Source organism: Catharus ustulatus, chromosome 6 (genome assembly GCF_009819885.2).
Source record: "Catharus ustulatus isolate bCatUst1 chromosome 6, bCatUst1.pri.v2, whole genome shotgun sequence".
Classification (NCBI taxonomy): Eukaryota; Metazoa; Chordata; class Aves; order Passeriformes; family Turdidae; genus Catharus; species Catharus ustulatus.
In genome coordinates this window covers 35,669,989-35,685,054 of record NC_046226.1, presented here as the reverse complement: position 1 = coordinate 35,685,054, position 15,066 = coordinate 35,669,989, and the positions used below count along the sequence as shown (strand labels likewise).

The following is a 15,066-nucleotide window of genomic DNA, read 5'->3' as shown; positions in this document are numbered from 1 at the left end:
AGTCACTTATTAATTTTGAATGTTACATGTATTTTGATACAAGATTTACTTTTTCTGATGCCCTGAATGCAGACTAAACAGTGGCTTTATCAGTGTTTTCCTGATCTGTGCTGGATCTGCCAAGATGAAACAGTTATTCTTTGCTAAAGCTTGTTTGTCTTAACTGGACATGTTTATAAAAGGCTAATGAGACAAGTGCACAAATTCACAGAAAGCTAATGATGTACTGCAGGTGAGAGCGTCATGGGAGTAACTCCCCTAAGAACTTTCTGCTTCTGCAATAAAGTGGAAAAGCCAGTCAAATCTGAGTTGGACCCACACATGCTATAACTCATTGTTACCTGAGCATGTCTGATTATTGACACACCTGAAATGAATAAACAGAAGCAGAATCACACTCCACACTGTTTTCAAACAACATTTCAAGCAAGGAAAACAGGGTGTGTGTGTTGGGGGGAGTGTGTGCTCCTTTGCCAGCTAACTCTCCCCCTCCAGACAGGCATACATTTTCACTTTCACACTACAAACTATTTCTAGGTTTCTTCTCAAGTAAATATTATTTAGAAAATACTATTTCACTTTTGCAGCACCAGAAAAATCTTAGATGAGTAATTTTGAAGTTTAACATAGAAGTACACGCAGACTGCTAGAAACAAGTCACTTGCATGATACTTTCAAGAACTAATGTAGAATGGAACTGATGGTAAATGTCATGTGTTTTCAACCAAAATAAAAGAACCTGTTAGAGCAGGTACAAATCCACACACCATTTAAAAGCAAAAAAATCCGCTTTGTTCCTGCACTGCATCTCGTCTAGTGACATCACAGCAGAGCAAGCACGAAACCCGAGTAAATCAAACTAATATTTCTAATTCAGTAGTTGCATACTTTAGTTACTTAATACAGAAGAAAGCAAAGAACAAACCCCGAAGCATTAATGTTGACTGCGTATAAAATTTTTCTCACCTTCAGGGCACCATAGCACAGTCCATACAACAACGCTACTGCCACAATACTACAGATAAAACTGTAAAGTGCTGCAAGCAGGCTTGTGGTAGCTGAATAACATAGAAATGAAAAGAAAAAAAAAACCACATTGTTATCTTCTTAAGTTAGAATACAAAATACTTCAGCTTGTTTAAGTTATCAGCCCCCAGGTTTCCTCTGATGGGGAAAAAAAAAGGTAATTCAAACCAGAGCAGCTACCTGTATTTTCCCCTACAAGTAATTTTTCTCAAGAGCATTTTACGTGGGTTTTTTAATCTCCTCAGTTACTGAACAGCTTTACCATGGGAATAGTTAAGTGCAATAGAAACCAGTTGAGGAAGAATGTGACAGTACTAGGACATTACTTAGGGCAGGAATGTTATTTCTCAATAATCAATCAAAAAATTTTTAGGCTTTTAAAAAATACAAGTAAGTATTCCACATTTAGAGGGTAGTAATACAAAGAGTGTAACCACTCAATTTTTTAACCAGCATACTGATCTACTGATCTTGGTTGCTCAACATCTCATACTTCTGCCACTGACAAAAAACAACTTACCATTGCCACCAAAGACATGAATGTCCAGCTGTTCACAGAGATACATCACAAATGTATTCACCTGAGGCAGGAGACCAATGAAGAATACTATAGGGAAACATAGTGTAAACACTAGAGAAAAAAAGAGAGTTGAAAAAGTGGTGAATATGAAAAAAACATCATGGTAAGTTATTTTTCAGTTTAAGTTCTAGGTTATATCCCATTTGAACTCAACATCACTGAAGTATTTCTATTATAAATCTCTAAGGAAAATACATATTATGTAAAGTTCTACTTCAATGACTCAGAACTGACTGAATACAGAGGCCATACAAATCAACAGTACTTTCCTTTTAATTGCTGTAGACATGGACACAGGCCAGTTCAGGCTTTCCATTTTTATTTAGCAAAGATCAGCCATGAGTGTTTACAGATTAGACTTGTTAGTTTTCACTCATTAAAAGTGAGGCTTATCTGAGCCTAACTGCCTGTCTGGAGTTCCAGGAGCAACCTAACACCAGCCACTCTGAGGTAAGGGAGGCCAAGCACTCCACCTCCAGGTTTTCTGCTACTAATAACATCTGATAATTTTACTCATTTTCCCACACCACTTTGGAAAGTTCTAATCCTAAATGACTGGGTTTTCTGTTTGATTGGCTTTTTTAACAAGAACGAAAAACTGTATAAATTATGAAAACACCTGCAAATTGTAGGATTTCAGAATGCAAAGATAAATGAATGCCACTTAATTTCAATACCGAAAATGGTATGTCTCAACCTGTACCTATAATTCGCTTTCCATCTTAAAGAATAAAAGATGCAGAAAAAATAATCTACACAACTTCAGATATAGTAGTTCAGATCTAATTTACATGCAACAGCATGCTGTATCTTTTAAGTTCTGAAGGATAGAAAGATCAAATTACAAAAATCACCCTAGCAGACAAAACCTAGCAGTTTGGGGATTTTCTAGCATCTTACTGACTTGTAGCTTCAGTGACCAAAAGAAGAAACCGACTTTAGAGCATCTTGTAATGCTCCATAAGCGTCAAATTTAATTTTCTAATTTTATATGCACAGAATGGTTGAACGCTGAAGGACATCACATTAGAAATATCTACAGTGAGATAAAGAGAACCTGCTTTTTTCCCCTACTCCATAGTAGGGCTAAACAGTAACAATTTAAAAAAACAGAGGTTGCAAGCCTGGGAAAAACACTGAATTCTGTATTTTTTTTAATTGACACTAATTATGAAATACAGGACTACAGACCAGCTCTTCAATGCCTGAAGAAAACACTTCTTCAAAACTCTCAAGTCAAACATCTATTTCAAATCATTAAACAAGGAAGCCAACATAGAGGACAAATAGAGTGTTCCGTCACAGACAGGTTAAAAAGTTGTTCCCCAAATGTCTCTAAGTCAAACTATCTTGGGCCCATTGGAAACAAAATTATTACACGGATCTGGGAATACACAGTTTTTAAAGAGCAGTCCAGCAAAAAGCCAATATTAATGATGCTTTTGCAGTCTGTAACACCATTGTTTTCTAATAGCGACCAACTAGGTGAAAAGATAAAATAATTATCATAAATGTGGAGTAGATTCAGAGCAATTGATCAAGTGCAAAAGGTGGTACACAAAATAAAGCAGTTATGCCAGTCCTCCCTTGTCTGTTAGCAAGGAGACAACATTTACGTTATCCAAACACAAAGTTTGCCTTGCCCTGCACCTGTGTTCTTCCCGTACCTTTTGCCTGGGAACAGGAAAAAACACAGCTGAGATTTTTACTTAACAAAGTATGTTTGCTAGCAGCCAGCCTGGTCTGCAGTACACACAAAGCTTTTTGAAACAGTGCTTCAGCAACACAGAGAGTTGCTCCAAGGGCAAGTGTATCACATGGCAGGTGGGGTGGAATGTGCAGTGCAGGTTGGTGGGCCGTTTTTTCCCATTTTGTTTGGCATTTTATGGTTTTGGTTTTTTATTGTTGGGGGGTTGATTTGTTGGTTGTTTGTTTAAGTAGAGCAAGCTGTTCTGGTCATCTGATTTTTATTGGAAGGACTGCTAAGAAATATAAACCAGATATGCTGTTGCAATGTAACAGAGAAGAACAGTAAGACATAGGGATCAAAACCACTTAGAACTCTTGAACTAAGCAGATTTAAAAGCTAATCCCAAGATGGACATGGGCTGGTGAAAATGTCACCACATCTTTTAAAACTGGTAAAGACTCACTCTTCAATACTTCTACAAAGTAGCTCACTTCACAGGACACACCACCTACACGTACATTTTATGTATTATCTTACAGGGATATGTGTACACATTATGGTAATGACACCCCATGGTAGAAGAGAAAAGAAAATACTCCCAAAAGCGACAGAAAGAGCAAGAGATATTAAACTAGTTTTGTATTGTGAAGGAGTCAAAAGTACCTTCTATCTTTTTTTTATTACTGATACAGAACCAAATATGTCAGTACATGAAGAGAACCAAAGAATTTGTTCAAAAAGCACATTTTCAAATGTCTGGGCAATTTCTGTTCATAAATATGCAGCTTAGACATTTTCCCTCTGGGCATTTAAATACAGTTATTAGCAGAAAGTTGAAGGGGGAAGTAGAATGAGGCATAAAATAAAGGATGTTCTTAAAATCAAGTAATAAAAACTAATACTCAAAATTCTTGAGTCAGTAATTCTTATTAATCAGTTAAAATTTTTAAAAACCCACAATGAACTTTAAAAACTAAAACTTTCGTTTCTCTCGGGCAGAAAATGGTCTCGAGGCACACAGACATAACATTTAACTGTTGTAGTCTTTCACACACAGGTATTTGATACAACTGAAGAGCAACTGCATTCAGTTTAGATGAATTATTACAAATTTTCTTACCTCACCCAAAGCAATGATCAACAGAAGATCGCCCAAATAACTTGGCTCCATTAACGCAATGCACAAAGTTCCCATTCTAAGATATTCTTCAAATGTTTATGCCTCTCTCTCCTTTCTATGGGCTCTGTTTGAGACTACAGGGTTGCTTTTATTTTCATAACAGAGCAAAGGATTGTTGTTCTGAGATTTACCGTTGTTTGTTTTTTTGCATGAGGTTTAGGAGGGTAATGGAATTAAATGTCATCAGTATTCTGAATGCACTGTGCTGCTTAGAAAACAATGGGATTACCTCAAAATGGAAGCACAGCTCAAAAATTGTATTTTTGGTATTGCTGATAAGCTTATTCTGAGAAGAGGCACATTAAATAAGATTTAACCTGTGTATAATGTTTTTCAAAATTGTGTCTGTAATGTTCTGCCAAATTGCTAAATACAAACAACCTGACTTAAGAGAACTCCTACTCTTTTGCCACAAGCCTCCCAGAGAATGTGAAAGGGCCCAAATCAAAATGTTTTTTTAACTACTGAGCAGCTAGGTCCAAGCAAAGGGTAGTGTATGCAGGTCCAAGTTAAATAACAAACTTCAAGGGTAAGGGCTAAGATCTTTGATAATGAAAAATTTTAGTAGAGGGCATCTCTGCCTTTTGTTACAGTGCAGCTACAGAAGGAGAAAATGTTCCCATCAAGTCCTCCTGTTTAAAGCAAACAATTCAAATCCATGAAAAAGTCACTCACCTATAACTAAGTCCCTGGCTGACAGCAGCAGCAATGGGTTGGTGAAAGCCATTCCGTACAACTTGAATCTTGTTGTAGATATGTTTCTGCTGCCATAATCCAACAGCCAAATCAGACCACAACACAAACAGAAATATACAGGCCTACTATAGGCTATGATACGATTGTGACCCTGTTTAAAAAGAAACCACAAAAACACCAACATTTGTTCATTATTAGTGAATAAAGTAACTTTTACTCTTCTGCTACAGATAGCTTCAGAACCAATATTAATCACCGGTCATCAACTAATATACTGTCACCTCATCATATCTTCAAGTTTTGTTCAAAAATCCTTAATTGCATTGCCTTGCAGCAGTACCAGTCTGCACTTTTTTGTGGTTTTGACATAACAAAGACACAATAGTTACATTAAGTTAGACTAAGCTATATATACCCCTAGTCTCAGCTATACTTCATGCTATGTTGCTTGCAGTACTAAATGCTAGGGAAGTTCTGACTAAGCTTTGTAAGCAACTGTGAATAAATCAATTTTAAGGAAAAAGGGATTAAAGTTTATTACTCAGTTACTGCTTCTGCTGGATGGGGGAATAGAATCTCTGTGTTTATCAAAACATAACTTATTACACATAATTAATGACTTGCTGCAGAGGAATAATGCTTTTATTCATCTTATCTAGGACATGAAAGTAATACTGTGTCTTGGCAGTCTAGCAGATGCACAACACAATATAAACACACTAGAAGATACTACAATGTGCAATACTAGATCATTAACATTTCCATCCTCAAACATTAATGCTCACTGCAACATTGCAAACTCAGCTTTCTAGAGTGAAAAAATAAAGCAGTGTGCACACCAGGACAACTGAATGATCTACAAGACTGAAACAGAACATCAAAGCTGTATCAGTTCATACCAGCAGAGCAAATTACAACATTAAAGAATACTTCTCAGTGTAATTGCTAGAATAACAAAGATTCATCAAAAAGTTTATCATGACATGGTTCCCTAGCAAAAGCCAGGCTCAGAACAGGAGGACGTGATTTGCTAAACACAAAAAGTATGGCAGGGGGAAAACAGTACCAGTTCCCCTCTCACACACTAAGACAACTAGAAGCCCTTCTTGCCTTGTAAGAAGGAACATAAGAGAAATGCCAGAAAAATCAAACCAAAAAGAGCAATTCTCTGTGTGAGTCCTGCATCTGCAGGGTTAGTACAGTGGCACATGCCCATGACTTACATGTCGAGGCGAAGAAGAATCTGGTTGAACGCTCTGAAAACAAAATAAAGAGCAAAGTTACCCAATCTACAGATAAGTACATTTATCTCCCTATAAATCTTCTTTGTTGAAGTTTTTTTAACAATATCCACAATTAATTTTACAGTTGTCAAGCCGCATTACAGCCTTTAAATAGCACAACGACATAAATCACAAAACCTATTCAAAGTGTACGTCTATAAACAAAATTCTAAAAAAATCCCGGACCCCCTTATTTTCAGGACTTTTATTGATTTGTCATAGCATTGGAACTTTCATTTTAAATCTAATTTCCATCCTAATAGTCAAATCATAAAAATAATCATTCTTGGATTATATTAAATCATTAACAGTCCAATAGAAATTAACAATCTGATTAAAAATATATTTAGATATAATTGCCTCACATGAATGCTCTGAGGTGTAGACACTAAAGAAAATGAAAACCAATAAAACTTGAAGTTCAGTTCGTAGTTGGTTTTCAACAACTAAGAATGTGCTCCTCTTTATGAAACCAAAAAACGCATAAGAACAATAAATAAAGAATTGTTTAAAAAGCATACGTAAAACCATTCTAGTGAAGTGACCTTGCATTGCCATGTATCAAACTTTGCACGAGGCCACGTTTACACATTTCTTTATAAATTACAAGCATGAACGTTTTTTCTTCAAGCTCTAACTAACCTGCAACACCCAAATGGATTTATAACTATTGTTTGCAGAAAGTAAAGGGAAATTAAAATACCTTCAACAGTGAGTACTGGCAACTGGCTATTACCAGGCAGAACTGGAAGACCCAAATATCCTTGAAAAAGCCCTCTATAAGAAGTACAGAGCCCAGAAATGCAACTAGAATAGCTAGGATGACAGCTAATACGTTTTCAAGGATCTCACGATTCCTGTTTTAAAGGGAGAAAAAAAATAATTTAAAGCTAACTATGTCTAGAAAAAGCTGCAAAAGAACAGTTAGGGTCAAAAATTAACAAAGATTATGCTACTGATAGCAAAGTAGTTAAGAACAGATTTGAACTTCCACAATCTACTAGCACACTGTCCTTTAGCAAAGCTAGGAGTTACCAGGATTTCAATGACAGCTGAAAGCAGCTAGTATCTTACGGAATTTTACTTTAAACAGCAGAAGATAACTTCAGCAGATAGTTTAAGAAATAATTCAAAAGTTCCACCAGAAGCACAGTCTGTAACAAATCTATATTCAAAGCCCATCCATGATTATTACAAGCCTATTAAAAACACAAGCATGACAACTTACCTGTGTATATAATCTCCCACTCATGATTTTCTAATGCAAAAACTAAAAATACTCTTGCTTAAGTAAGATGCCAAGTGGAATACAGATAATTCCCTATGATATTGCCAGTGCTTTGGAGCAGAATTATGAGTATTCCTCCCTGGACAGAATCACTGCTATCTTGTTTATCTCATGGAGGTTCATTACCAAAATATAAATACTCTACATATTCCAAAAGCTGCTAACTGGAGGATCACCTTAATTTTCTTCCTCTAGGTAAATGTAGCAGGGACAATAATAAGTCACAGTATCAAACAACTCTTCCAAAACATGCTGTGAAACAGCAGGCAAGTTCTTTCTATTTACCAAAACACTAAGTGCATGCCAGGTTGTAGACCTTTTAAATTCATATTTGAAGAAGGCTACACTCTAGTTTTAAAGACTAGAAACAAATCTTTCTATTTCATCATTCAAATATGTTATTGCCCCACTCAGGCAAAGTGAGGGTTGGTTTTCTTTTTCCATTTTTGATTGCTAGAAAAAAAGGGAGAGTAGCCTCCATTATTTCAGAAAAACTACATTCAGTATTATTCTTTCATTTTTCAGAGTACAATAAATAACTACAGTTCTCTAAGGATAGTTTTGTCTATATTACAGTTAAGTAACTGTTTTCATCTTTGTTTCTGTGGTCTGGTAACACACAAGAATCTCACCTATCAAATAAAGCCAGAAGAGTTAATCTATCAAAATTGATGCTAATCCAAAGTTTAGGCAGTATCCAAAAGCGATAGTACTGCTTGACTTTTTGAGCTGCTTCCTCTTGAGGTTGCATGTGGTCCTGAAGGTCAGGGCTCAGGTCAATATCTTGCTGCTCCAGCAGATCTGTATCCATTGTTAGCAGCCTGTTCAACCTGATCTGAGGAAGAGAAAGCTAAAAGAAAGTTAGTATTAACAAAAGCTCATTTATATTGAATCACTGTATTATACTGAAAATTGCTTTGATGAAAATTGCTGGAACTCTTTAGTTTCACTTTTGAGGAATTACATGTTAAACACTGTCACAGGCTTCTACTTACTTTTCCTCTCCTTATCACGGCACAAGAATAGGACTAGCAGCAATAACAGTTTGCATACAACACAACTCTGGCATGTCAGCATATGCCTTATTTCAACTGAATGCGTCTTCCAAGTACATTTTCCCCTTTACTCTGAAAACTTCAAATTTGAAGACAAGTAAACTGATACAGGGACAACATACACTACAAGAATAATCCAATTATTAATTTAAATAGATTACAATACATTTCTTATAGTCAGCTAATCTGCATGGAAACCTATGCTGAATGGTTCGTTTTGCATGACAAAGCAACATAGTTGTGCATCAGTGGCCAAACTCAAACTCACTGAACCCAGAATACACTCAAATGAACCAATGAAAAAGCTCTGCCCTAAACAGTCAAATACTATTTACGACTATTACTTATTTTGTAGTTTGGTTAGAGTTCTCATGAAAATCACAGTAATACTAACAATCATGAATGATACTTAAGAAGAGTATTCAATTCTAATAAGATAGTATAGTACATATGTATCATCTAATCCAGTTACTAAATTTCATCAACAGGCCAAGAAGCATCTTGATGTTCTGCCCTTTATTCTTAGGCAACATAATGGTTAAAATGTTCTTTAATGAAAAAGCTTAACAAATGTGTAATGCAAAGAGTAAAGTTTCAATACCCATGCCACTTTCAAGCGTCAAAACCAGAGGTTTAGTGTTTGGAGGGGTTTTTTCCTACAACCACCTAAATTTAACATTCAATTTCTTGATTGATAATTTTTTTTATCATTCCTTAAATCAGTGTACTTAACTATGATTAGCCAGCTTTTCCTTCCTAGAAAAATACTAATGAAAAAATAAGCAGGAATACTCCCCTTCTAAAAGCATTTCAAAAATACAAACCCTACTATGGAAGGCAAACTGTGTCAGAACACAGGTCTTTTTTTGACAATTTTTTTAAAAACTTAAGTTTCTTAAAACGTAGAATCAGCATAACATTGATGTCAATAATAATAAATTTCAGTGAAAATTTCCATTTAGACACATGGGCTGAGCTTTTACAGTCACAAATATGCCTTAAAACAGAATTATTCCCTCTAATGGGACTACACTGGCAACCAAAAGCACAGAGGAGGTGCAGCCTCTTTTCTAAAGGCTACATGTTCAAGGGGGACTGTGGAAAGCAAAGCAAGTTCCTCCAGCAGACACCAAGTTTAAAAAGCAGATTCTTGATCAGGCATGGTCAAAAGGCAAGGTCAGGCAAATGGAGGTCTGTAGCTCCTCCGCCAAATCCTAAAGCTGTATTTCATTTTCCCTCATGATTAGGTCATTAGGTACTTCAACATACTTTTCTTCTCTTTACCAGCTTAAGAATCATGACCAGTTGCACAGGTTTCATAACATAAGAGTACAGGTATGTCTGGACTTGACAATAATACAAAAGCTTTGAAATAATAAAACTAAGCAATTATAACACTATCCGCAGTATGGAACAGCGTAAGCTTCTGCTTTGTTTTCCCAGTACTTCTTGTACATAAATTTAAATTGTGTACAGCAGGCTCCAATGACAGATTTCTAAAATCCTTTCAGGGAAATTACTCAAGTGAAGTTTCTTTTGGTCAGAACACAGTATTTTGTCTTTCTGCTGCCCGCTAAACTCAATAGAAGGAAAACTGTCCAAATTATACACATTATCTGTGGAAACTTTTACAAGCTATCTTAAAACATCTAATTTCCAGGAGTGTTTTTAAATCATTAGGTTTTAGATGGGAGGAAACCAACTAAGTTTTAAGGTGTTATGCAAAAAGATTAATTTGCATGTATATATAAAGACACTACAATACTCAAATACTTTCTCTTCACTAATCCACACAAAATTCTTTCATAAGAACAAAGTACTACCACACAGAACGATTGACCAGTGCTATAAAGTGGGATAGTCTTCTGATGCTGTGCATGCTTTAAAAATAAGTAAGAAAAACTTACTAGATCATGTGGATAAAAGCGAACTGAGGTAGAACTCGATACATGAGAGTCCGTGTCACTATAAGAACAGGGAAAATACTTCAGATTATAAACTACATTTTATTTCAATAGAGCACTCTTAGTTTCCAGTGTCCCAAATTAATTTTGATACCTTGTGAATTTTATTTCAATAACTTAGAATTTTTCCTTCAGTCACTTACTATAAATGCAAGTAGTCACTCAGTTTCATATATTGTGGTACATTCCACAGCCACAGTATGCTAGGAGACACTTTAATCTTACCCTTAATAACATTTTCTCAACACCGAGTCCCTCAATTGTCTAAAAAGAACTACAATGGTAGTCATTATGCCACTTGAAAGAAACAAATATTTTATAAGCTGTTAGCTACTGATTTGCAAACATAAATCACATCTCTAAAGAAGTACAGAGACTGCTAGGTGACCACATGCAGTTCCTCTTAATTCTATACTGTTTTTATCAAGATCCCAAAACTGCCAAAAATAGTACATACTCAGTACAAGTAAGGTGAGCTACTTAAAACTGCTTTCGAAAAACTTAACTTCATTTAAAGTTAAACCTCTGGTAAGAAGAGCAAGGTTACTTTGCAATTTCCATTCACTAGAGACGAAGAGAAATTTCTCTTACTGTGTGAGAGTCCATATCCAACCATTGCTTTTTTCCCCAATTTTGGATACCTTTTGGATGTTTGTTTTCCATGTAAATCACATGGTTGTAAGACTTGTATCAAATTTATGCAACTTTCCTTCAGTTCCTTGCCTTAAGATAAAAACATTCTTTGTTATCAATTTCACTTCACTGAAACTCAAGTATTCTCTGCAGCCGAGATCTGATTATCTGAAGTGACCATTTTGTTCCTTCCATTAGCACATACAACTTCATAACAGCAGCCATCAGCAAAGCCATTGCATCTGGAACATGCAAGCAGTAGAGGCAGGGATTGGCAGTTTTGTGGAAGGAATGCAGAACTTTTTGTCAGAGTTCAATGTTACAAAAGGCACTTGCATACTCTCACAAAAAAGATTTGAAGATGGGACATTTTATATTCATTACTCCACAATTCCAAGAGTTATTCCACCTACATGTGGTAGAATTATAGCATTCAGCATGGTGCAATAGCTTCAGAGCAGTTCTACAGTGAAGTAGACTGGGGACAGGTGGGAAGCCATAGGAGGTTTTGGGCTGCTTTTCTTTTTGCTTCCTATCCCTTCAGTGAAAGAAAGGGCATCTTTCCATCAGTAGATGAACTTTCTAATATGTAGCTGGTTATTTCAGCTGCAAATCAGATTTTAATCTCAAATCTTAAATTTTAATATTAACACTTCCATATACTGTTTGATTCAATCTATGAACTTGAGAATAAATTTATCAGTTTACAGCGGCTTCACAACTAGAAGTTCAACAGCTATCATGGCCACCTACTTTCTCAAATCTTCGTTAAACTCCTTAACAAAGACCTTCTATAAGCCAACAAAAAATGCATTTGTCAAGTTCTCAGTTTGGAAGTGTACTGCTGAAGCTAACAGTTGTATTCATTTTCTGAGATATTTAGCTTAATGTCATCTTCTAGCAAAAATCACTTAGGTCACAAAAGTAAAAGTATTTGGTTAAGATACTGTATTGATTCTTTTGATAGTCCATACTAAATAACCTTTTAAAATTAAAATAAAATATTGAGTTGCAGTAAGACAAGAATCATCACTCTTGACTGGCCTTCACACACACCAGATGTTGGATGCTCTTCTTGCAGCTGGCTCAAAGTTCACAAGTGACATGTCGCAGCCCCCTGTCTCGTAGAGCGTAGAACTGAACTTACCTATTAAAGAAAAGGCCAAAAGCAGGTCAAAATTTCCTCATGTTTCATCCCATTGGCAGCAGCTTCTAGTCATTAACTTACTACAGAGATCAATTCAGACATCTGAATTTACATCAGTGTCAAAATAGAAAACGTGATTACACTTGAATGTGTCAACAGTGCAGACATCAGCTACATGGTTGTGTTTCGTACCATTTTATGTAGCATATATTCTGTAACTGCAGTAATGAATTAAAGAGTTTGCATTTATAAGATGCCACCATTAACACAACAGATGGAACATGTAAGCCTTTTTTCCCCCTTAGAGAATAATCACATGAAAAATTTGCAGTGACCAGCTTTTTCAGTTCTTCCCCACCCACAACAGAACCATCAGTAAATCATTCACTATCAGCATTTAAGAACATTTAGCTACAACAGAGATCACCCAAGTATCCTGAATAAAACTCTTTTGAGAAGCCCATGTCTATTTAAAAAGAAACACAAAAACTGAAAAAAAGTGGCCAGAGATGCTTCACAAGTTAACTTCAGAAACTCAAAAAAAGGAATGTGAGACAGATTCATTTCACAAGCTGGAAACAAATGCTTCAGTGTAAAAACGAAGGACTGCATATTAACTTCTTATATAAACCATTTGGACTTATTTCCAAAATAGATAATTTTATAAAGTAGACAAAAGCTTATAACTTCAATGATAAGTTACCTTACTCAAATATGTTTTCACAGTACCCTCCTCTCAACATTAGCCTGATCAGAGAGATAAGCATTGTCATTTTCTCTGAAGGCCAGGTTCAGCATATTTCAGCTCTGAATGTAGGGAACCTGATTTTGAAACTGATCTCATATGAAATGATCTGCCAACTTCTCCATCTCTTCTAGCTTAAAACCATAAGTCATGATGCAAAACGTACAATATTTCAAGATCAGCTTATATAAATAAAATCTCTTTAAAAATCCCACTTTGGAGCATGTGAAGAAAAACTGCATACACCTCTCAGCTGCGTGTCTTGCAGCTTTTTCTTCTGCTGATACAAGGTAACAAGCAGTCCCCGCTGAAATAGCTAACAAGATCAGCGCTTCCAATCTTTCCCATTCTTGCGAGAACATAACCTGTTTCTAATACCATGGATTTTGAGTATTTTTTTAACACAATATAATCCTGCTCCAGTTTCTCCTCAGACTCAGAGACAATTAAGTTTGATTCTGAAGCATTTGAATCTTAGCAGGTTAAATCCCTCAAACTAGATGCTTAAAACCAGTGAAATGAAAGAAATAAAAGAAAAATAATACTGATATATTGAAAATACCTCCATAAAGCTTTCTACCCTCAGAGGGAGCACTTCAGACGAACCAGGCCAATACCACAGCTGTGCTCAGAGCCACCATTGTGACAAGACAGTCCCCTACATACTCAGGAGGCACAAACATCATTGGCCAGAGCTCAGTAACACAGCAGCTCTCTCTCGATACTTAATTACATCTGCCATCGGCCTAAGTACAAAGCTCACGTGTCAGGGCTTTTTCCCCAATGGATAAGATTTTAAGGAAGTGCTTTAGCAGATAATCTTTTGGTTTTTCAACGCAGTGTGTAGTATACAGTTGATACTGGAGTTTAAAATTTAAACTAGTAGAAAACATGGGGAATCTTCCCACAATTAACAAAAACCTTTGGTTACCAAGGTTTATTTCATAAATGCGTAAAGAAAAAAGTTTCAAGAGCAAACATGGAGATACTGGAAAATACAAATACACGTCAGGTTCTTTCAGGTTCTATTCAGGACAAAAAAGTGCCTAAATTATTATGGAAAAATCTGCTCAGCAACCAGCTCTTAAAAAAAAAAAAAGGAAGTTTGGGTTAAATTCCTCATGGTTTTGCATTACTGAATAGAGATCCTGGAAATTAAACTTCAAAATTTTTAATTTAATTAAATTCTAGTCACAAAAGCTGAGTATACTACTTGGACATATAACGTCCTCTTTCCTTGGGCTGAGAAAACACTTCAGATATTTATTTCAGAAGTTTACTGAACTACTACACTCTCCCAAATCTACAGTTCCCTGTCACCGAACTTATCTTTGAATCTACCGAAATTTACTGCATTTATATGGCTGCTGTAAGGACTGCACTGCTGCAGCGGGATATAACAAACCTGTTTTGCTTCCTCTGTTAATCAAATAGAACACTTAATTCCCATTGTTTATACACAAATTACAAAATGGACTCAGGATACGTCATGCTTGCAATTTACCCACCCATTTGTATAAGCTTCCTATTGAAAATTAGTTCCCTGGCAAGCAAAGCACAGCTACTCATTAAAACAAGATATTTTTCTGCCCCCCTATTTTTTGTTTTTATTTTTCTGTTTTTGATTTGGTTTTATGGTTGATGTTCCATTGGGGCTTTTTTGTTGGTTGGTTTAAATAAAAAATTTTTCAGAAAAGCCTCAACACATCTTGGTCTAAAACTTGACAGGACTGTTCATTGTTGCTGGTGACACAAACTCTGAAGTGTGACTGGAGATAA

The 15,066-nt window shown here is 35.8% G+C and overlaps 1 protein-coding gene across 8 annotated transcripts in view; it reads right to left on the bottom strand.

Moving 5' to 3' along the window:
• PCNX1 (pecanex 1) overlaps positions 1-15,066 on the bottom strand; it is an 89,342-nt gene that overhangs the window by 33,150 nt on the left and 41,126 nt on the right. For 3 of the 8 annotated variants that reach the window (XM_033061516.2, XM_033061513.2, XM_033061511.2), the window contains 8 exons: positions 12,452-12,542; positions 10,706-10,763; positions 8,376-8,593; positions 7,159-7,312; positions 6,396-6,428; positions 5,152-5,323; positions 1,547-1,657; positions 967-1,058 (listed from right to left, as the gene is read on the bottom strand). In XM_033061516.2, coding sequence (XP_032917407.1) covers positions 967-1,058; positions 1,547-1,657; positions 5,152-5,323; positions 6,396-6,428; positions 7,159-7,312; positions 8,376-8,593; positions 10,706-10,763; positions 12,452-12,542 — 929 coding nt within the window. The remainder of the gene's footprint in view (positions 1-966; positions 1,059-1,546; positions 1,658-5,151; positions 5,324-6,395; positions 6,429-7,158; positions 7,313-8,375; positions 8,594-10,705; positions 10,764-12,451; positions 12,543-15,066) is intronic. The other 5 variants (XM_033061508.2, XM_033061509.2, XM_033061514.1 and 2 more) reach the window with 3 other exon arrangements.